At 41.1% G+C, this 23,357-nt stretch overlaps 1 protein-coding gene across 2 annotated transcripts in view; it reads right to left on the bottom strand.

Moving 5' to 3' along the window:
• Positions 1 to 1,375: 1,375 nt before the first annotated feature.
• The window catches only part of SPPL3 (signal peptide peptidase like 3), a 140,863-nt gene continuing 118,881 nt past the window's right edge, over positions 1,376 to 23,357 (bottom strand). For both annotated transcript variants that reach the window (XM_036119693.2, XM_078060892.1), the window contains exons 4-11: positions 17,037 to 17,156; positions 16,224 to 16,302; positions 15,179 to 15,291; positions 6,554 to 6,660; positions 5,965 to 6,128; positions 5,009 to 5,208; positions 4,020 to 4,129; positions 1,376 to 3,166 (exon numbers count right to left, since the gene is read on the bottom strand). In XM_036119693.2, coding sequence (XP_035975586.1) covers positions 3,095 to 3,166; positions 4,020 to 4,129; positions 5,009 to 5,208; positions 5,965 to 6,128; positions 6,554 to 6,660; positions 15,179 to 15,291; positions 16,224 to 16,302; positions 17,037 to 17,156 — 965 coding nt within the window. In that variant the 3' untranslated portion in view covers positions 1,376 to 3,094. The remainder of the gene's footprint in view (positions 3,167 to 4,019; positions 4,130 to 5,008; positions 5,209 to 5,964; positions 6,129 to 6,553; positions 6,661 to 15,178; positions 15,292 to 16,223; positions 16,303 to 17,036; positions 17,157 to 23,357) is intronic.

Below are 23,357 nucleotides of genomic sequence, written 5' to 3'. Positions count from 1 at the left end.
GCAGGTGACATTCTTGATGAGTGTGCTTCATGTATATACAAAACGGCTACATTCCAAGGCTCTGACGTAAATGTTGGCCTTTACCAAACACAAATGTCTACATACAACACTGGGTCTGGTTAGCGGTAACGTTGAGAGCTGCTATGCAGGCACGAAAGATTCTATTTTTGACACTTTATTGACAAAACAGAACTCCCTTCCCTCCACCCTCACAGAGAACTAGTCTTTTGTTTCTCTTACCGGTAACATAACTTACCTGTTTAACCAAGGCTTGTGCTGGCATGCTGCAAAGGTAATTCAGATAGTAGCCTACCCCCTCCCAAACCCTCCAGTTCTGGTTTGAACTGTCCCTACACAAGGAATTGTGTTGCTATCTTATTCAGAAAAGCAGAAGCTGTAATAACAGTAATGGAACATACTAGGCTTTGGATATACTTTGTTGTCCTATCCTCATTAGCTCAAATTAGAATAAAGTTACTATGAGAGTTCCAGCATTCAGTCTCTTTAGAGGAGGAAGCGCCCCGGACCAGTGAGGAAGGAAGGCAGTCTGTGCTAGAACTTTGTCAACATTCCTTGCCTAATGCAAAGACTTCTTAGAAGACTGCAGAACTCAGAACATCTGAGAAACCAGAAAAAAAGATAAGATGAGGACATAAATCTGTATCAGGCAGGGGAAGGGAGAAGACTGTAAGGAAAGACCGAAATTGTGTGCTGTAAATGCAGCACCCCCCACACCCCCACTACTTCCAGAACCAGGGGAAACTCCAACGTGTCCTCTGTGGTTAATTTAAAACAAAAGGAGTATTTGTGGTTCCTCTGCCAAAGTTTTAAGGGCTTTGAGGACTAGCAGCTAGGGAGCCAAATTACATCCAGGAGACTCATGAGGGTATTTTCCCTCCTAAACCTGCACGGGAGCAAGGATGACAAAAAATTATCTTCCTTCTGTCTGGAATTTAGTTTTTTTATGAAAAGATTAGAAAAATCAAAATGACCAACTGCCACGATAATACCTCTAACCATTATTGGCACTTACCCTTAATTGGAGTCATTCTGGAAGAGTTCCCCAGCCCCTGCCCCTTTTAATTAGCCATTAGCATCCTGCAGGGCTAAGGACGAAGTACAGCTGATAGGCAGCGAGCAAACGAGTGTACCTTTGGTCTTCACCAAATCCAGAGGCTGTTTTGAGTTCTGTGGACAATGGAAGCTTCAGTTCTTTGACATCTCTAGGACTGAAATGAACCAGAGCCACAGGTGACCTTGTCTGGAGACAGACAGGGTCTTCCCATCCGTCTTCTGGAACAGGCAGAGCAGGTAGGAGGTGACAGGAGCTCTGTGTGGTACCAACAACCAAAAGTGAAGATGAGGTGACAAAGGCTAGAAAGGAGTCATTTATTAAAAAAAACAAAACCAACAAAACAACAAAAAACAAAAACAGCCCTCAGCAGAATTTGAAGACACAACAGAGGAACGCACCGTCCTGATCGCTTTATGACCCCATGACCACGCGACACGCACCGCCTATGAGCTCTGTCCACGGGGAAGCACAGCACACCGGTTCATTGCACAGGTCAAAGCAGAGGCAGGTCACCTGCTGAAGGGAGAGAGCGGGACATGTGGGCCCTTCTCCCACCTCTGCTGTCAAGTAGCCAGGCTTCTCTCAGCCTCTACAATGGGCCATTTTTTATCAGGCCGGGGCTGCTGAGACAAAAGCAAGCTGACATGATCACACTAGTTACTACCAGAACGCTGGCTCTCCAGCAAAGACCACAGCACATGGTCAAATGCTAAGGGGACAGAGCAGCTTGCCGTGCCTGGAATGTAGGGCCCAGCTCAGGGGGGCATCTGACATTTGTCCCCAATACCCAGTTGTCACCACAGGTAAACCAAGACTATAATCACAACAGCAAGGACAGGATCATGTTGCTTTTTCCTTTTTTTTTCTTCAAGGAGTGAGGGCATGGAGAATACAGCACACCAATGAAACAAAAGGCCAAAAAAAAAAAAAATACAAAAACAATAGAAAATAGAAAAATGTATTTACAAGTAGTACATTACTATGATCAGAAAGCACAAAGACACCTGCTGCTATATTACATGCATTGGTTCAAGAAGAAACTACTAAAAACCCTGCAAGGGAGAAGCCTGTAAAAACAAAACAAAAAAAAGGGCCAAAAAGTTTGAACTTTTCATCCCTAATTGGCTACACTGATCAAAACCAAACGCGAGCCCCCAAAAGTCCATGAGTATATCAGTACGAATACTATACTGGTTTTTAACTGCACGTTCAGTTGTGGAGGGGAGAGACAGCAGCATATCCATATACAAGGAAGCCGGAGTAAACTGCTCTACATGCTAAAAATTACAGCAAGTCCCTGTCTGCTACACAGCATGATCTTAGCAGGTTTTAATTCTTGTTTATTCATATATATTGATGTGTGCGTGTGTGTATGTATAAAAACCGTGCCCTTGTTCACTGCCAACACAACATCTGGGTGGACATGAACTCATTACAACAAATTCTTGTGTATGTTGTAAGAAGTCACTCAATGTCTGTGGATTTAATAAGTCACTTCACACCACAGAAAATATTTAATAAATCCAGAAAAAGGAAAGAATATAACGACAGAAGCTCTTCTGTCTCAGTTCTCTGAAACGGAGTCCCCCATAGGAAACTGGTCCCAAAGTTCTTGAGGGTTCACTGAAGAAACTTCGGTTTGCTAATATTTTTCATCCTTTTAGTGTTCAAAAGGTATAGAACGACTCCTCGCCGTGGTCAGTTTTAAACAGTCATATCTCCATCCCCCACAGGTAACAGTCTGGTGCAGGTTCATAAAAACGGGGGAGGAAGGAGCGCTGGGGAGGGCCTGTCACTTTAGGAGGGGATCCGCCTCTACAACGGCAGGAAGAGAAGAACCAAGCAGGGCTCCAGCACCTCGCTCCTGCAAACAAGCTCCCTGCAAATGCAAAATCCAGTCACACGTCAGTTCCTTATACAGGTACATCTCCAAGTACCAGGCCAGCTCTAAGAGGAAACAAAACCACGCGTTGACAGAAAAGGACTCAGATGGTCATTCTGGTCACTCTCTGGGATCCATCATACTTCCAGGAATCGGGAGCTGCTGGACTTGGAGTGGAATGGCTCAGACCACATTCGCCGAAGGTCACCCTGGGGAAGAAGGAACTTTACTAAGTTACGGATTTAAACATGAGCCACACACATCTATGAGTCCTTTCTGATTCTTGATCTCAGATCAGACGGCTTCTGTGGAGAATCAAAGAACATTCAAATTTTACTCACTGAAAAGTAACCCACCATTCCTTGAAGAACACACTAGAAGAGCTCTTAGGCCCCTCCAGCAAGAAGGGTGTGAGTTCTATCATTTATGACATGCTGAAGCCAAGTTAGTTTACCTCTCTGCTTCCTCCTCTATAAAACGGGGATAATACAAATCTTGTAAATCAGGTAATGCTCCAAGTCTAGCTGTAATCATACATTTCTTAAATATCTCCAATTTTTTTAAGATTTTATTATCTGACAGAGCACAAGCAGGGGGAGTGGCAGGCAGAGGGAGAAGGAGGCTCCCCGAAGAGCAGGGGGAACCCGATGTGGGACTCGATTCCAGGACCCTGGGATCATGACCTGAGCCGAAGGCAGTCGCTTAATCAACTGAGCCACCCAGGTGCCCAATATCTCCAAATTTTAATGCTGAGTATTAAAAAAGCTATTAGGTGACAATATGGTGCTGCTTTTAAGGGAAGTCTCTGTAGCTGGGCTCTAGGGATTTCAGTTAGTTCACCCATAACTGGGAGGCGTAGTAGTCTAACTCCCTAGCATTTTCTGCCAGTGGCTGCAACAGGTTGGAAGAAGTTGCTAATACCAGGTGAGCAAAGACCCACTGACCCACCATCAAGGTCAAGAGCTCCGGGGGCAGACCCACCTCCGCCAAGGAGAATACATACCCAAGTCCAGGGTCAATGCCAAATTACTGCTTTCACAGGTTTCTAACTGCTTCTCTCACCTTTAAATAGGCCATTGTGAGGAGTGGCAATAAGGTGAATGGCACCAAATAGAGAAGGGCGGGCTGGGCCGCTCGGTGAATGCGGGACGCCACGGTTGCAGTGAGCAGACCTATGAAGGGAGACACATTCGTGAGCAACACCAAGGTTTCAGCCCTCAGAGAGGACAGCCTGCTATCTGGCTGCTGCCTGCCAGGGTCTTGATCGGACAGCTCTCCTGTGACGCATGCCGTCCAGTGGGATGCCCAGTGAGAGGCCCAGCTTGTGATCTCTGCCCAGCGTGGAGCAGCACAGCTTTGAAAGTCTTACAATTCCAAGGACCGGTGAGCGGCCTAAGCCACCCTCGATGCTTAGGTTCCTCGTCCAAGCCCTCACTCTTCCGAGTGTGCCTGGTCCTCCTGTCTCATGTGGTAGGTAATGCCGGACTCAGAGGCAAACGAACTGGGGTCAAGTTCCGACTATGCTGCTTCTGCAAGCGGTGTCACCTGGGTCGGGGTGCTTCACCCCTCTGAGCCTCAGCCTCCTCTACTCTGCAACGGGGCTAACGCCACTCGCGCCACGGGTCTCTGAGCCTGAGTGCTGAAATGCACCACCATGCTGTAGCCACTGGAGATGCAGACAGGTTCCCGCTCCTCCTACAGTCCCATTACGTGGGCCTCTCCCTGTCTGTGTAGAAGTGAGCTGGCTAGAGAAAGACTGGCCCAGGGAGAGTCTGAGGTTAGAGGTGACAGACATGTTAGATCACTGTTAGAACACCCTCCCACAACGTTCTTCAGACATGCTGTTGGACAGGGAACTGGGCTGGCCAGTACACACAGCACCTGTCGTTCACGGGCCACTGTTGTTCTTTCTCTGTGGCTGTCTGCAACAGCAAACAGAGTTACTGCTCTCCTTCCATCTAGTGTCTGCAGCTGGAAGACCTGATTTAACTCCAGGGCTTGGAGGACAATCACAGAGGACATCACACATAGGCTCTCCGGCTCTCTCTTACCTACAAAGTATCCAATGAGGGTGCAGTGAAAGTAGGAGACCTTCTGCATGCGTCCGGAGATATTGGCGGGTCCTGAGGCACCGCAGGAATCACCGTTGGCTTGTTTTTTGTAGTTGTCATAACGAAGGACAAAGCACAACAGGAGTCCAGGCATCACGATGTCCCCAATGCCCAACATAGAGAAATGACTGCCAGTGGAGCTGGAATGTAGTGTCATAGGTCAGGGATGCCACCCTCAACAATCCCATTTCTCCTCCTCCTCTGCAGAGTCGTCTGTCAGCTTTTTAAGAAGTTGGACTTATCTGAATGGGAGATGGAAATCTCTAGAGGTGAAACAACACTAGTTTTTAAGAGTTTAGAGATTATAAGCCACAAGAGTACTGGCAACAGACGTATTCAACCAGGCCCCTCACTGATTCAGGACAGCACCCCTAAAGTGACTGCTAAAGTCATCTGTTTAAGTACTGCCACCTCCAGAAATGTCAGGCAATTCAGTATTTGTCACACATTCGCTGCTGTGACTTTAAACAAGCACCTGACTACTATCAGACACGGATATTAAAGTAACACCATTTTTTCCAAGATTGTATCATCAGCAATTGTGTAATTTTAGCATTAGGACATGTTTTTACAAATGTTTTAGAAGTAAAAAAGATCCAGATTCTCCTGTTAATTTCCTCCAGCCAACTCTAAAATATGGTAACAGTAGTAACATACCACTGTTTGATAACATTAATCAATAATAAAAAGCAGCACCTGTATCATTTAATGATAAATCTTTCCAAGTCAAATCAGTATTCTCCTCTTCATTTGTAAAGTGGAGAGGATGACTCACAACCCTCTTCCAGTCTAGGATAAGAATGTTGATGACAAAGGCTAATCAAGGTTCGAACACAGAGGCACAGGGAGACAGTGTGTTCACTGTCACAACATGAGGCCCGACATGCCGGTCCTACCTTGGGAAGACCAGTTTTCCAGGCAGGGACAGGCGAGGAACATCGCGCCCAACATTGGGCCCCAGGTGGAGCTTCCGGGATAGAACGTCAAGGGGATTGTCAGCCGGTTGCGTGGCCACCTTCACCATGACATTGCTATTGAAGATGTAGGCAGAGAAAAACACCTGCCAAATGCCGAATGGAGAGACGTCTTTAACAGAGGAAGCTGGAAACAACCTGATTTCAGCATCAGCCCTCCTTGTTCTTAAGAGCAAAGTCTCAGAATACTGCAACATAAAGCTTTTTTGGCTGCAAGCTTGGAGGAGAAAGAAAATCTTTGCTCCCAGGGCAGAGAATCTGGTCTGCCTGCTCTCTCCCTCACCCCGAGAGACACACATGTACTATCTGTTTAACACGTCTCAACAAACAAAGGCGCGGACAGATGCCTGCTCACCTTTAACGTGTACAGTTCAGGACTAGAGGGGGTGATCGTAGGCAGGAGGTACTCCAGCCAGCCAGCATTTGGATACTTACAGTTAAGAACTTTCAGGAATGAGTGCTCCAATTAAACACAAGAGAGAGTGGTGGCTTCAGGGAAACAGCCACTTACCCAAAAGACATCGTAGATTAGAAGCCCTGAGAGAAGCAGGCAGGACACCTTGAGGCTGGGCAGGCGGACAAAGGCGATCATGGCGACACAGAGACCCATGGCCAGGGCTGGGGAGGAGACCACAGACATTGGTCAGTGTGGACCAATGGGCTCATCCTCTTTCCACAAGCTATTCTGCTTACAAACCTAACAGTTTATAAGTCCCCTCAAAAATCAAGCAGCTCAGTTTAAGCCCCAGTTTAAGACATTTATACCCTACTTGCGCAAAGTGCCCACTTTAGACAATTTTGACCTGCTGGTCTTTGGGAACATCCCTTTTTTCATGTTCTTGGATAGTGCTCAACTATATAAGACCCAGATTCTGTTTTAAATGATAAAGCTCTCGGCCAAGCCCAGTTTGGGACTTCTTAGCTCTGTTTCTTGCCTCCCCCATCCCTGAGAATCCTTCCTCCTTGCTCCTGACTTTACATGGTCTGCCCACACCTGAGATCACATCCCCTTTTATTTACTATCCTGGCCTTATTTTTTTTTTCCTCGCACCTCTGAAAATCTGACATATGCGCTATATATGTGTATTTAAATTCTCTCTCCTCTCAACTAAAATGCCAGGTGCTTAAGGGCATGGTTCCCTGCTGCATCCCACGAGACTAGAACAGGTCAGGCAGATGGTCTCTCCCTGCCTTCAGCTCTCCTCCACTCTTCTGAAACACAGGTCTGATTAGACCACATAGCTGCTTCTACACTTCCCGTGGGTTCCCACAGTGGGATGAAGGTCAAACAACTTGGCTGGGCACTGACAGGGATGTAAGGGAGGGTGCTCTCTACTGTGCAAGTCCCCTGCCCTCAGCATGCAGTGGTGTGGCCCTGTTCTCTGGCCACCTAAATATGATCACACCTCTCAACACCACTATGTTCCTTCCTGTTCTCCACAAAAGGCCCTCTTCAGGGAAGTCTTTCCTGATCTAATCAGATTAAGTACCACCCCCCCCCCCCATGATGCCACAGAACTTGAATCTCTCTCAACTTGTTCATCCATTCTCTAACAGTGTGATTAATTTATATAAAAGTGAATTTATTCCCTAAACTTGGTGCTCCTGGTAGACAGAAACCATGGCTTATTCTTTCTGCCCCAGCACTTGACAGAGTAGACATTCAATAAATATTTGCTGAATGAAAAAATTATGTTCTACTTTAAATTTCAAATTATTCTAAGGAAAGTAAGCAAGTAAGGCCATATTACAGATGGATATCATTTTAATAGAATTGGTAGTAAATTGTCAATACATGTAGCTAAGTGGGCAAATACAGCAGTTTGGTGGACCCTGGACACATCAATTCAAGTAATATTTGGTGAGTTCCTACTGTGGGAATGGTGTTGCACAAACAAAAGAGGAGAAAAACCATTCCCATCCCTGCAAGACAGCACTAAAACTGGGAAGAAGAACAAACGATCTCAATTCCCCCTCTGTCATTATTGTTATCAAGTGGTCACTAATCTCCATGGTGTGCACATTATATGTTTTGGAGAGATGTGGTCAAACATAATTTCTGATTTTACAATAATCTAGGATGTGCTCATTTTACTAGGGTCTCCTTTTTTATAAATTTACAAAAACAACCAAGGCCCCTGATATAATCAACCCATACCCATTTTTCAATAATGAGATTTTCCATTATAATGATCTTCGGAAACAAAGAGGGCTGTGCAGTGAATCAATACACAGGACACTGGCGGGGATAAGCTCAGCTGGCCTTGAAGAACAACAGTGGTCAGTGGAGGGTGGGAAGCCCCGGGGGCAGACACAGGGGTGATGGTGGTAGGGGAGCAAGAAGTGATCTGTTCAGGAACTTAGAAGTGCGTATGTGGAGTGCAAAGTGCATCAAGGGAACAAAGGAAGAAATGAAGGCCTGAGATGGACAGACAAGGGACAGGCATATGGCCAGTGAAGGTCAGTGGACTGATGATACCTGAAAGAGGGGTATGGTTAAATGTATATGCCTCTGTGACACACGCAGGTGACTGGTCCATTCCAGAACTTTTCAATTGATCACACAGTTACTTAATCCTAAACTGGCAGGAGCCTTTCCAGCCATATGGTCTAAGCATCCACTTGTTGCTTTGCCACTCCTCTTATGCGAATCCTACCCCACGTGAGAGGAAACCACCCATGGACAAGACAGAACTGCTCAGTAACAGGATTTTCCATGACTCCAGACAATGCCATTTGATCTCTCATCTTCCAAACTAGAAACTCTGGGTCTGTTTTCAGTTTATCACAGTCTTTCATCATGTACACTCACGCTGCAGCCATTCTGGTGCCACCCTTTGTGGTCACAGTACACATGCCTCCCTACACCTCTAGTTTGCCTCCCTACACCTCTAGTTTGCCTCCCTACACCTCTAGTTTGGCGTGTGTCCCTTCCCACTCTGGCTCTCTCCCGCTTACTCTTCACTGCCACTGGAAACAGTCACTGCGCATTTCCTGCATATGGGACTAGGTTCCCTACTCTGTGACGGATCCAGTCTAATCACAAGTCCCACGGCCTTGGGCACAATTCACAGGACAGTGAGGCTTCAGAATCTGTTTTCCTTTGCTCCCATTCCTCAGCTACTCTTTCGTCTCCAGCTAAGCTGAGTGATACCCTCTTGCAGTCATGCCAACCAAGCAGCCCCACTGTGCTGTGAGTCCCACATGTGAAGAGGCAGAATGCATCTCCTGACTCTTTCAGACAGTAAGTATCCCTCCTACCCCCAAATGAATATTACCACAATCTGTCACATCCCTGAAACACAAGTATTCATCTAGTTTGCCTCTCTTTTTCTTCATGCTTTCATTTAAATAGCCCCTCAAAGTCTTACCTCCTCCTTAGGACTTTTCCAAGCCAAAATGAAGAGAAGCCGTCACTTTCCCTCATTCCATGCTGCTTGAGAAATTCAAGACTCTCCCAAATAGCTTTACTAACAATCTTAACTTTTGGTTAAATGTAAATTAACCAAAAGTGTTAAGAGAAGTAAATTATTAATCTTAGCCAGCTATCTAAAATTACTTTCAACGTATTATTGACAGAATCTGTGTGTCACTTTGCCTTCCATGACCAGTAGGGCCAGGGACAAAGACAATGACACTGAACTGAGCGAAAATGTTCTTGAAAAGGAACATGTAACCTATAGGATCTTAAGCAGTGCTTGGCACTGAAGGATCTGTAGACCTTTATCTTAGCCCTATGGGGACTAAATGCCAGAGTCTAGCATTTTAAAACAAGAAAACAATTACTAGATTTTTGGCACTGCACGTTTTCTAACCATAGATTAATAGCAAGTGTATTAAATGAGGGGCTGGACTAGACATCTGTTCAAGACTTCTAGTCCCTGAACTGGTTAGTGGATGTATACTGTGGACCTGGTTTAATGATCTTTGAACAGTAAATGTGTGTGCACAAGATTCATCAACTTTTAGCTAATGTACCACACCACCCATTGGTCACATTCTTTCAAGGCTTCCCAAATTTGAAAGGTTAATTTGCCAGATGAAGGTGAAAGTAGATTAAAAAAAACTCTAGGTTTATAGTTCAAGAACATGCTGAAGTCTCTTCTTACTATTAATGTTTTTTAGTATATAAGCTTGAAAATATACTTCATGCCTTGCCCTAAAACAACCACATTTATCACACTGTTTTCACTCTAAATTAACTTCAAAGAACAGGCTTTCATTAAGAAACATTCATTTAAAAAATTCTACTACCAAATTATCACTGCTTACGATGATTTTGATTCTGCAGAGAAGTCTACAAAGATAATTTCCATGTCAGAGAAGAACAAGTTTCAAAACATTAAAGACCATGGCTAGAAAGCTACATTTTCTTAACAGCAGAAAACAAGTCACACACACATCAAACACTAGAGTCTGAGAATTTAAAAAAGCTCAAAGGTTTCCCTTTTTGGGGGGCGGGGAAGGGGGAGAACTCTATTCTTGGTCACAAGGGCAGTTTAACCAGTGCAAACCAGTAGGGAGAAGAGACTCCTAGACAAGTAAATTTTGGGGACCAGCAATACTGACAGAAGGTGATATAAATGTCTACACGTTGGGGCTAAGTGGGGTTTGGGGAACCTCACTGACATAGAATTTTAGCTATCAGGTGAATTTCAGGATGGAAATGTATTTCTCATAGTGATCACTGGGAAAAGAAAGTTGTCTTGTAAGGGCAGCTCTCATTGACTCTACAGTCTAGAGGAAATCCTGTAGTGCAACGGACTCTGCAGTCTATCTTATCTCATTCTTCTGTTAGTGAATCTGGTAAGCCTGGCCCTGGCCCTGCCTGCAGAAGTACAATGAGCAAACTTCTGCTGACTTGTTCTAAAGTATGTGTCTCAGATGGCTGTGTCAATCAGTGTATTTTGAAAAGAATGTCACCTTCCAATGCCAACCTTTTCTTTTTTAGTTACATACTACGAGAAAATAGGTATTTTTCTGTTCTACGCAATGCTTGGGAAGAGTAGAGATGAGAGTATAAACAACACATCATTTGCTGCTTCGAAAAGTTACCTAATCTTTTTGGGTCAGCAGCTTGGTAAACTTAAAACGCGTAGCAAAACCTATAAATAGTATCCTGTGTGTCTGGACACATGAATAAAGAGTTCCCTGAAAGCAGAGCCACCGAAAGTAAGTGGGGTTATAAAGAACCTCAGAGGGGGCTGAGAGACTTCAAGTTTAATACCATCTGTCATCATCTGGACTTTGAGTCTGCCAGCTTTGGGACTAATCCGTCTGGTTAGGTGACGACTGTCTTATATTACTCTAGTCAAAAAAGTGGCACCTGAAGCTTTTGTCGTCTCATTTAACATAATATTTGTATAGGGAGATCATTTATGTGTAATATATATGGGAGTGGACTCTTCCATTTAAGGACATCAGCATAAACACTTTCTTTTAAGAGTATATAGCTAACAGTCCTCCAGTCATTTTAAACGGACTGAAATAATCTGGTTTAGATATTAACCAACCAGCATTTCTAAATAGTTTTTGTTCAGAAGTAGTAGAGGAGAAATATCTGTGCTGCTTGTTTCCTCATCAGGAAGCACTGGTTTAGGTGAGGTTAAAGGATATAATCATAAAAGCAGCTATGAGGCTGATTTGGACTAATATTTACTATCCCTACTCCAATCATTATCATGACTAAGACTCCTTAATTTTCTATAACACAGATTTAAAAAGAGATTAGGCTCTATTAAAGTCTTTCAAAATGATCTATATGCTTTTAGGTTAAGTCATTCTGAAGAAATCAAGAGTCAATCTCAGGAAAACTCAAATGTACACACCTGGTATTTATCAGTAATGCCTAGTATATAAAAATAGGCCTTCACTCTTCTACTGTAAGCTGGGCAAGCAACTTGTATGACTTTAGATGTAACTTCTTTTTCTCAAACTTATTCTTTTTTTTTTTAAAGATTTTTTTTTTTTTATTTGAGAGAGAGAGAATGAGAGAGAGCAAGCACATGAGAGGGGGAGGGTCAGAGGGAGAAGCAGACTCCCTGCCGAGCAGGGAGCCCGATGCGGGACTCGATCCAGGGACTCCAGGATCATGACCTGAGCCGAAGGCAGTCGCTTAACCAACTGAGCCACCCAGGCGCCCTCTCAAACTTATTCTTTATCAACCTCCACAAGCACTGAAGTATCAAACAGCAATCCGTAGGAATACTGAAAGCACTGATACTCGATTTGGGAAAATGAATAGTGCTGGTAACCACTTAAAAACACTGCATACTTCAGGATGCTTATACACATTCCAAAGCAAATGGTCACAGAAATGTTTTTTACAAGGCAATTTAAGAAGCTAAAACAAGTGACCAAACCTGTCAGAAATCAGCATATGTGAATACCGCACGGTCAGGCATTGGTGATTTTGACTCTGTCTTCCATTCCAACTCATTAAAGGTCTCTATATAAATCTAAGAGGTAATTTGATCCGCAACCTCAAGGAACTACTTTTGAGTTTCAATAGGTTGGTATATGGTAGGCACTCAAAAAAAGCAACGAACAACAACTATGACAATAAATATATACAAATTATGTGTTTATAAAATTATAAATATATAACCACTGGCAACCACTCACCTGTTCTCCATCGCTGTAATTCTTATTATTTTTTTAAAAGTATTTTTTGCTGAAGAAGTTTATCAGATACTTGTATGGTTTACAATTTGAAAAGTCCTTTCTCCGTAATTATCACCTTGGGTTAAAATAACGTGCCATTTTAATATAGCTTTACAGAGCTCTCAACCCACTTGAAAGCCTGTTCCCTCATAATATTCCATTTCACCATTTAACTTGGCACACATAAATTTCAAATCCCTGAACTAGTCAAAGTAAATTACGAGGGAAAAAAAAAAAATCCCTTGAAACAAAAGGATAAGTTTTTAGTTTCCTCAAGGTTTAAAATTACTTCCTTATCAAGGTTATATTACTGATCTGGATTGCACACACACATGTGCACACAATTTAAAATCCTTTTTGTCAAATTCTATCTGATTTGACCATGAGCAGAACATTGTGACACAAATGTTTGCTACTCCTGAATTGAGACACGGACAGGGAGCATCCTCTGGGTGGCTCTGTGCTTAGATGACACTGAGTGACAGTTCTACCATAGCTGAGTCATCCTCAGAGCTGCGAGGACACAGTGCCTTAGTAAACAGGAGCCTCCAAAGAGCCCTGTTTCCAAAGTCTTGATTAGCCTTGTGTTCACTTGGAATGGGTAATAGGAATAAGTGCAATCTATACCCATCATCTGATTTTCAAATTCCTCCCTTAAATATTCCTTAGATAATATTACAAATTGTATAAAATTGTCTTTTGTATTTTAACTTCCTTCTCTTCTGAAACACCAGAAGAAAGGAAAAAGTGAACAGACCTTGTAGGGCAGAGCAGTTAGACAAAGCTTCTTGAGATCAGGAAAGTGAACTGTGAAAGTGAAAGTAAGGACTGAATGAAAAAGGAGGTGGAGAGGCTTATGTGGTCTTTAAGAAAAGTTTTAAAATGTCTTAAGGGAGAGAAAAGAATAATGGGGGATTTTTGGAAATGTCCCTCCAAGATACTCTGATGAGAAGTACGAAATATACACAAGAGTTCTGTGACTGGGTAAGGGACTTCTCTGAACCTGTTTCCTCTTCTGTCAAGTGGGAACAACAGACGTATCTACTTCAAAGACTTTTCAGGATTAAATGAGATAATCCATGTAAACATCCAGGAAAGTGCCCAATGCATAGCACTCAATATATGTTAGCTCCTCCTGCCATTCTTAGTTCATCCTTATCATCATCATCAACAAGGAGAGATTCTCATGCGCTACAGGCAGGAGTGTAAACTGCTACCACCTTTCTGAAAGGCAGTACAGTAATAGAGAAAAAAAATTTTTTTTAATACAAAAATCCTCTGATCTAGGAATTTCATATCTAGGAACTCATCCACAGAAATAATCATATTAACTAATCTGACATGTGTATCCAGAGGTGGAACAAGAATGTTTACCTCAGGGTTATTTATAACAGAAGATTAAAAGCAATCTAAGGGTCCAGCGATAGTTAAGTAACATAAAATGGAATACTCTGGAATTATTAAGAAGGATATGCTATACCTTTATGTAATGATATAGACATGTATTTATATCATTACATAAAAAGTCTATCGTATATAACACATATATATTTATATATATTGCAGTATTATTCCATTTATGTAAGAAAGTATAGTCTCCACAAAAAAGTGTACATGAATGTTCATAGCAGCATTATTCATAATAGCCAAAAAAAGCGGAAACAACTGATGAATGGATAAATAAAAGTGGCATAGCTATGCAACTGAGTAGTACTGGCCAGAGAAAGAAATGAAGTACCGATTCAGGTTATAGCATGAGTGAACCTTGAAAACATCATGCTAAGTGAAAGAAGGCAGACATACAGGTCATATAATGTATGATTTTATGTGCAATGTTCAGGAGAGGCAGATCCATAGAGAGAGAAAGTAGGTTAGTGGATGCCTGGGGCTCCGGTGGGGGAATGCGGAGTGACTGCTGGGTATGGGGTTTTGGAGGGTGGGTGATAAAAATGCTCCAAAATTGACTGTAGCGATGGTTGCACAACTCTGAATATTTAAAAACCACTGAGGGGTGCCTGGGTGGCTCAGTCGGTTAAGCGGCTGCCTTCGGCTCAGGTCATGATCCTGGGGTCCTGGGATCGAGCCCCATGTCCGGCTCCCTGCTCCGTGGGAAGCCTGCTTCTCCCTCTCCCACTCCCCCAGCTTGTGTTCCCTCTCTTGCTGTGTCTCTGTCAAATAAATAAATAAAATCTTTAAAAAAAAAAAATAAATAAAAAAATAAAAACCACTGAATTGTACACTTATACACTTGTACATTATTCCTCAAAAAGCAGTTATTCAAAAATATCTTTAAAAAGTATCTTAAGAATGTGCATAAAAATAAAAAACTCAGCAATATGTAACACTGCCTAAGGACACCTAATATTCACAGTAATCAGAGGAAATATTACTAAAACACAGAAAGCAAAGGAAGGGAGGACAAATTTAACTGTATAAACTACATTAAAACTTCAACCTTTCACATGTTACTCACCATCCATGAGAAGCCAATGGCCAGTGAGAACCCAAATAAGGACGAGCATGACAGACAGAGAGAATGATAGTAATTCAGCAGCAGTGAAACGCCCACAGCAACCAAAGGAAATCCTGGAAAACACACATCATTTATTGGACTAATAGGCAATACATTATATTTCAATAACCAAACTCTACCTTGGTCCTTCATGATCAGAGCTCATAATGGCCAGATGAGAATAGCAGGCAATACCCACACACCCGGAATTTGAAAATACCCAAACCTCCTTGGAGTAAGCTACAGAAACTCAGAGGAATTAATTATACTTCTGCACCCATCTGATATTATACTTTTTATCCCAAATTATCAGCATGGATGTTTAGAAGTTAAAGTGACAACACCAATCTTTGGAGAATTAAGTACATTATAGGGGAAGTTCTGTTCTTACGAGGAAAACAAAATGAGGAAGTATTGACCTTCAATTCACTGGGCAATGATGAATACACATTTATAAAAAAAACGGGCAATAACTGTATTTCGTTATCACTAATTCCTGGGAAAATCAGCTGCCCCAAGTGCCTGGTTTCCTAAGTGCATACAGCATCTCTGTTAGCACAGCATTTTGTTTCCATGGAGCAATGGCCTTAGGAGTTAAGGTGTGAAAGGTGTGAACCTAAGAGGCTAGTATATATTCTAGGTCACCAAAGATGAAAGGCAAAGAATGTCTGAGTCAACCACTATTTTCACATCCCATTAACTCCCTAGGTAAAGGACAAAAGCATTGCTTCAAAGTAAAACTGCTCATCTTTCAGTAATCTAAGCAGGAAGCATATTTCAACAACTCAGACTTCCTAAGATTTGTTTACATTTCCTCTGCTATGAAAAGGTGCAAAAGGAAGTACCATCTCCCAGTCTTAAAGATCAAACATCTCCCCCCTTCCCAGTCTTCTGGCATTTGTGTGTTCTGGTCAATACCAGAAATTTAGACTCCTAACAATGCTATCAAGTATAAGATAAAAACACATATAAATTAATAATTTAGAGGAAAATCCCAAGTCCTTACTTATTCTGAGGTGAACAGGGTCTTGTTAAATACTGGCACATCGGGAGGAGGAGGAAAGCAAAAGCTATTGTTGCAAGAACTAAAGAAAGAAAACATATGGTTAAGTTTTGTTGTTTATTTTCAACAACCATAAGAAAAATGGCATGACTTATGGAGACACTGATTGCCCAGAAAACTTTTCTCAACAAGTAGATACAATTAATTAACTAGAGACAAAAAAATGTCTTCTGTTAGCACTGTACAGATAGTCTTGAGAAGAAAGAAGTACCTGATTTGAAGTAGGGGAAGCAGAAACATCTAGGGTTTCTCATTCTCTTCTATCTTTATACGAAAAGAGAAACAGTGGGCCAGGGGATGATCTGACATGTCCAGCATTTTGCTGATGTTTTATACACTTCCATCACCTCTTGGCTTAAAAACTGATCAGGGGGCTGACAGTCAAATTACTTTGATTAGTTATCAACTGTGTCTGTCTACAGAAACATCAGTGGGGGCTGCAAATGACCACTCTGCCACACTGGATCTTCTGATAACCTCCCAGACAAGGAGCCACAGTCAGACTGCTTCTACTCTGGTGTCATAAAGCCCGCACATTTTCAAACCCTTGGTCTTTTGTTCAGGCTGTGCTGGCAGTCCCAAACTGATGCTATGTGTATCCCGTGGTTCAAGGAGAAGTGTGGGGAGAAAAAAACAGACTTAAGAAAAATTTGCATGGCATGGTATATAAATCTTAAGTTTTGAATGATGATTAAGAAGAGGTGAAAAAAATTCCTTTTAGGTTAATGTTTAAGAATAGAGAAGAAACTCATTTACCTGCTGTACATATTGTAAAAACTACTTGAACTGAGTCAAAGAAGAAGAACATTACTAGGAGAGAGACAGATGCTCCAATTGGAAGGAACAGGGCCTGGGTAGAGTCAATAGTTTGGATACCTGAAAGAGAAAAAAGAACATATTAACGACTTAAGTAACAGGCGCTATGCCCATGTACTCCAGAGACTTTAACACTTCTAGGGGTTAGTATGTAAGATATAGATTATCTAGGTCCTCTGATTCTTTCCTTCCCACTGAGATTATGAACTCCTTGCTCTCCTCATGGTGCCTTCATTAGCTACCTCCTGGTGCTAACAATGGTTGACAGGGTGCCAAAAAAAAAAAAAAAAAACCACCCCAAAACAAACAAAAACAAAAAACGAAGAACATATACAGGTAGTAAAAATTCAGATTAGTTGGGACACCTGGGTGGCTCAGTCAGTTAAGCGTCTGCCTTCGGCTCAGGTCATGGTCCCAGGGTCCTGGGATTAAACCCTGCCTCAGGCTCTTGCTCAGTGGGAAGCCTGCTTCTCCCTCTCCCTCCCTCCCACCTGCTGCTCCCCCAGCTTGAGCTCTCTCTCTCTCTCAAATAAATAAATAAAATCTTAAAAAAAATTCAGATTAGTCAACTTGAGTACATTTGTAGTCTCATTTGCAGGTCTGGTAAAAGAGGTGGTTTAAATCCACTGACTAAAATCATTTCTCATCATCTACGGATTTACTCATGTTCACTCTTCCCCACTGTTGCTGAGGATCAACTCTGGGTGGAGTCGGGGAGTGGAGGGAATATGACATCTGAAAACCGAAAATCAGAAGAATTATTTTAAGGAATAGGAGATAAATGGGAGAAAACAATTACTTGGGATACAGTAGGATTTAGCACATTGGTTTTCAGTTCTTGGGTTTCCAATTAGAATCACCTGGAGAGCTGTAACAATTACAATGCCCAGGCCCAACCCCAGATTAATGAAACTGAAATCTCTGGGGGTTAGCAGGCCCAGCTAAAAACCCCCACAAAATTTTATTTTGCATACAGAGTTGAGAAGCATTAATAAAATATTTGGTAGAGAAGAGAAACATGGCAAAATCTGATAACCACTGAATTAAAAGAAAAAATTACTAATCTTGTGTGTGATCTACTTCCAAATTAACCCTGCTGAGATATAAAGTTCTTGAGAGGAATCAAAGAAAAAATATTCATATGAGCTATTATAACGAAATATCAGAAGTCTCTCTTCATTAAATTAAGGCTATGAATAAGATATAAGGTGACCAGAATGAATATAACTAGGCACAAAGGGTTGCAATCATCAACCAATGCTTAAAAACTGCTCTTTGGTATTGAAATTTTACCTGTCCCAAGAAAGCTATTTAGGTATTTTAGTTAAATAAAATATTAAATATTTCTACAAAACAAAATTACTTCTTACTGGCTAGGTGGATGAGTCAAATAATTCACCTATGAATAGGACATTTCTTTTTTTTCTAAAAATATTTTATTTATTTGACAGAGAGAGACAGCAAGAGCGGGAACACAAGGGAGAGAGAGAAGCAGGCTTCCCGTGGAGCAGGGAGCCCGATGCAGGGCTTGATCCCACGACCCTGGGATCATGACCTGAGCCGAACGCTTAGCAACTGAGCCACCCAGACGCCCCAAGGGAGGAGTGATCTATGTGTCAAGACAGAGATGCTCTTAGGAAGATGGCTGACCAGAACTGCAGTCAAACTTCTTCACTTGGCCCCTGGATCATTTGTGTATGGGGGGTGGGGGGGTATCTTACTTAAAGTGAAGTGTCTTATGGACATTTATGAGACAAAACTCCATGAAATCTCTAACTGAATTTCACCTAATTGTTTTATTTGAGTGCTCTACACCAGGTCAAAGAACTACTAGAGGAAACTATAGATTTCAGGTGCCTTTCACAACAGAAAATAATGGTTTCTCAAATGACTAATTGTTATATGAGGAGAAACAAATCTTAAAAAAAAATTATAAATTTTAAAATACACATCCACACCCCCGTCTTTTGTAAAACGAAACATCATATAGTCTACAGATTAATTATATTGGTTTAAAATATGAACCGAAAATTTAAACGGCTGGCTAGAACAAAGACTTTAGTGAGTCAGGTGTATGAGAAGTATTTGTTTAAAAAATCTAAATTTTAGAAGTTCAGTCTGCAATTAAAATGCAAAACCGAATACAAAGAGCCTTTCTAGAATATTAGATAGAATGCACAGATTTTTGTTTTTTAAAAGTACAGATTTAAACCAAGAGGTATGAGACACTGCTTCCATTAGTTTTATAGAAGAATGCCCAAGGGAGTTTACCAAACAGCAATGTCACAGGGGAAGTGAAGTTCCTTTAGTGGCTGACAATATGCTCCCTAAAAAAATGTACATAATTTTAATACTGTACTTCCTAAAGGTCTGGAGATAATGGTGCTGTAGGGGATGGAGCTAATTAATTAGAAATTTCAGCCAAATTTCAGTGACTTCAAAACAAAACAGAGCAAAGCAAAACAGTTGGCATTACCTTTAAAGCCAAAATTAACATAAGAAATAGGCATGGTTTTCTCTTCAAGGCGGACCCTAGAGACAAGGTACTTTAGGACAATAGCAAGAAGCTGCCAAGAGATGGAGGGCAGTCGCAAAAAAAAAAAAAGAAAAAGAAACAGGCATGGTGATGGAAAAAATTATGTACAGAGAAATTATTTTTAGCATTTAGTGAACAAGGCTACAGGCTAAATATAGGGTCATGAAATAGATACTGAACAATATACACCAGCATTATTATTGATAATCACTAAGAAAGTTACCGATTTTGCACCTCCATGAAAGAAGCATGCTGAAATTTTCACTATTTACTGAGCACCTATTACACAGTACGTAACATGAGGGCTTCAAAACTCTGTACAATCTTCACAGTTCAGATAAATTACATGGGAAGCCTGGTAAAGGACTTCAAGATGTCAGATATTGGGGGTAAGGGTGGGAGTTGTCCTTTTTTTAACCCACTTAATACTGATTAAATGAAGGACTGGTGTGCCAGGAGGAAAAATCTCTTTATAGAATTTTTTGGGGCAGATATAGGGATGAGACAGGATTTAGAGCCAGGTTCACGAAAATCAGAGAAGACCTAGAGGGCACTCCCTCTTCCCCACTTTCTTTCTAACCCTTTTTATTGTAAAACACAACAAGCGTACAGCAAAGTACATAAAACAAAAATGTAGAGTTCAGTCAATCAGTTAATACCACCCAGGTCAGGAAACAACCCTGCCAAGCCCAGAAGTCTTTCTTCTGCCCCTCCCAGTCCCTATTCTTTTCCCCAAAGGGAACTACTATCCTAGCTTTTATGATACTTTCTTCTTTTCTCTGTTTTATATGTTTTCTACTCAAGTGCACATCCTAATACTAATACTAATATTTATTTTGCCTATTTTTTGAGCTTATTTCATACACTGAATTACAGTAGCACATATTTTTGTGTGTTTGGCTTCTTTTAAAGCCCAACATTGTGAGCAGCATCCATGCTGTTTAGGTAACTGTCACTCATTTTTTGTCTTTTTCACAAATTCCTTGATTCTTATTTATTTTGGGAGTAGGCAACTGCAACCTTTATTTCTATTTTTTAAATTCTGCAACCTTTAAAAACAATTTCTACCTATTTACACTTTCTCCTTCAATCAGTTCAGAACACTCTTGCCAAAATCTGAACACTAAACTCATACCTTCCTTTCTTGAGAACTTCCCCGTAATTCTTCTACATTGTTATCATTCAGGACTTCAATCTCATTAGCACCTACACAGTCTCTTGTGTTTCTCTGTTCATCTTTCTGGCTGTTATTATTTCTTTGATTTTGATAAATGTACCCCATTTTCCATGCTGTCCCTTCAATCTGGAATGGTGTCATGCTCCATGATCAAGTATTGGCCTTCCTTGCCGCAACAGCCATTTCTTTCATTGTGTTTTTCCTGATTATGTGGTAGTGGACTGTATTCTCTCCTAATCTGTGTCTATCCCTTCTGGTATCCATAGCCCAGATGAGGCACCGAGGAAATACATTTGTGAGGATAATTTAGCACAACAAAGGAGGTAGATTTAAGAAAACGACAATTTAAACAAACATCTACTACTCTTCAGAAGTCAGTGGTGAGAAATGAAACTGATGTCACCATGTAACTTCCTTCCACTGTATGGACTGACCTAATCATTTATTTGAGGATAAAATTGTACTTAGACACACAGTGTCCACTTCTCTTAGGTTTCTGTGATTCAATGTACAATGGATTTATAATCTGGTTTAAATACATCATTTGCATATATACTACAGGACTTGTAAAGGAGTTTCAGTTGTATAAAGTGATTTGGCCTAAAATGTTGATAGAAGATAAATGCTATATAATCATTTAACCTTAAAGTCAGGTATTGACACTGGGTTTTACCTGGTTCCTCGTAAGTTACAGGTATGGTATTTTACCTCATACAAGGATCTGTGTCATAAGTTTAAGAAAAGACTCATATTTAAATGATTCTATTTGTAATGCCCACTTTACACTCCTGGGGACAACGAACACATTTAACTGGGTGAAAACTAGGCAAGTATAATTTGGCGGGAAGGGTAGTAATTAGAGAAACTGAGTGATCTCTTTTCAATTTAACTTCTAAAATTCTCCATCAGTATTCTAACTTTACATTGGATCCTCAGTATCTCCTCCCCATTAGGGTGGTAACTTGAGGCTGTCCTGTAAGTCATGCTCATTCTCTCTGTGTCTGTTATCATATGCTCTTCCCAACCCAGACTGACTTCTCCAGCAATCCAAGTTCACGGTTTCAAATTTCAGGTCAAACTCACCTTCTCTGGGATGGGAGTCCCTTATTAAATTGACCTATGGTGGCTCACCCTGACTTGCCTTTCTTTTTACTCTCTGTGTACATGGATGTCAAATGAGTTCATCTCAAGTGCTTACTCTGATCTAGTGACATTAGATGCTTGTTCAGAAGTACTCTGAGGCTATGGTAAGGGTCTGTGAGAGAAAGTTCTTATTTCAGGGACGGGAAGTGGTATTTACTATCTCTGTCTTAGTACTTTATTAATGCCTTACAAAGTGTTTTGGCCACACTGCCTAGTGATAGGTTGGGTACCAGCTCTTGTGCTTTTTCAGCTTTCAAAATATCTAACAGAATATCCAAAAAATATATATCTAATAAATTGCATGGTAGGAACCCATTATCAAGCTCTTGATTATCAAATCAAGTCTCCTTATTTATAATTCAATTCCCCTTATAATAAGCATCACCATTTTCTATAACTCTACTGAGGCACAATATAAATATGGCAAAATTTACCCATCTTAAGTGTCTAATACTTGCCAGGCAACTACAAATCCACTCTCTGTCTCTCCATATTTGCCTTTTTGGAAATTTCATGTAAGTGGACTCACACAATATGTAGTCTTTCCTGTCTGGCTTCTTAACATAATGTTTTGAGGTTCATACATGTTGTAGCAATGTACATGTATCAGTACTTCATTCTCTTTAATGCTGAATAGTATTCCATTGTATGGATAGGCCATATTTTGTTTATCCATCAACTAGTTTATTGATCTCTGAGTTGTGTTTCTACTTTTTGGCCATTATAAACAATGCTGCAAAACATTTGCCATCTAGCACACTTCTATTTCTTATAAAGCAAGCATTCCTTTTTTTTTTTTTTTGAGCTAGGTTTATTTTTTTTATTAACATATAATGTATTATTTGTTTCAGGGGTACAGGTCTGTGATTCATCAGTCTTATACAATTCACAGCGCTCACCATAGCATATACCCTCCCCAATGTCCATCACCCAGCCACTCCATCCCTCCCACCCCCTCCACTCCAGCAACCCTCAGTTTGTTTCCTGAGATTAAGAGTCTCTTATGGTTTGTCTCCCTCTCTGGTTTTGTCTTGTTTCATTTTTCCCTCCCTTCCCCTATGATCCTCTGTCTTGTTTCTCAAATTCCTCATATCAGTGAGATAATATGATACTTGTCTTTCTCAGATTAACTTATTTCATAAAGCAAGCATTCTTATAAAATCTTTAATATCAGAAGAGGTTGTCACAATACTTAGTTTTACAAGTACTTCAAGTAACTATCTTCAAAGAGTCCCTGAATGAATTTGTGATCAACACTTACAAAATTATCGACCTCACCAAAGGATTTAAATGAAATCATAAGCAGGCAGATACCTATCTATCCTACTTATTTTTAAGAAAATAATCTTAGCAGCAAGCTTTTAGGCATGAGTTAAAAGCAGTACACAAGAAATCAATGGTTTAG

Source organism: Halichoerus grypus, chromosome 13 (assembly GCF_964656455.1).
Source record: "Halichoerus grypus chromosome 13, mHalGry1.hap1.1, whole genome shotgun sequence".
NCBI classification, from domain to species: domain Eukaryota; kingdom Metazoa; phylum Chordata; class Mammalia; order Carnivora; family Phocidae; genus Halichoerus; species Halichoerus grypus.
The sequence above is the reverse complement of the archived record's forward strand: the minus strand, read 5'-3'. Positions and strand labels throughout refer to the sequence as shown.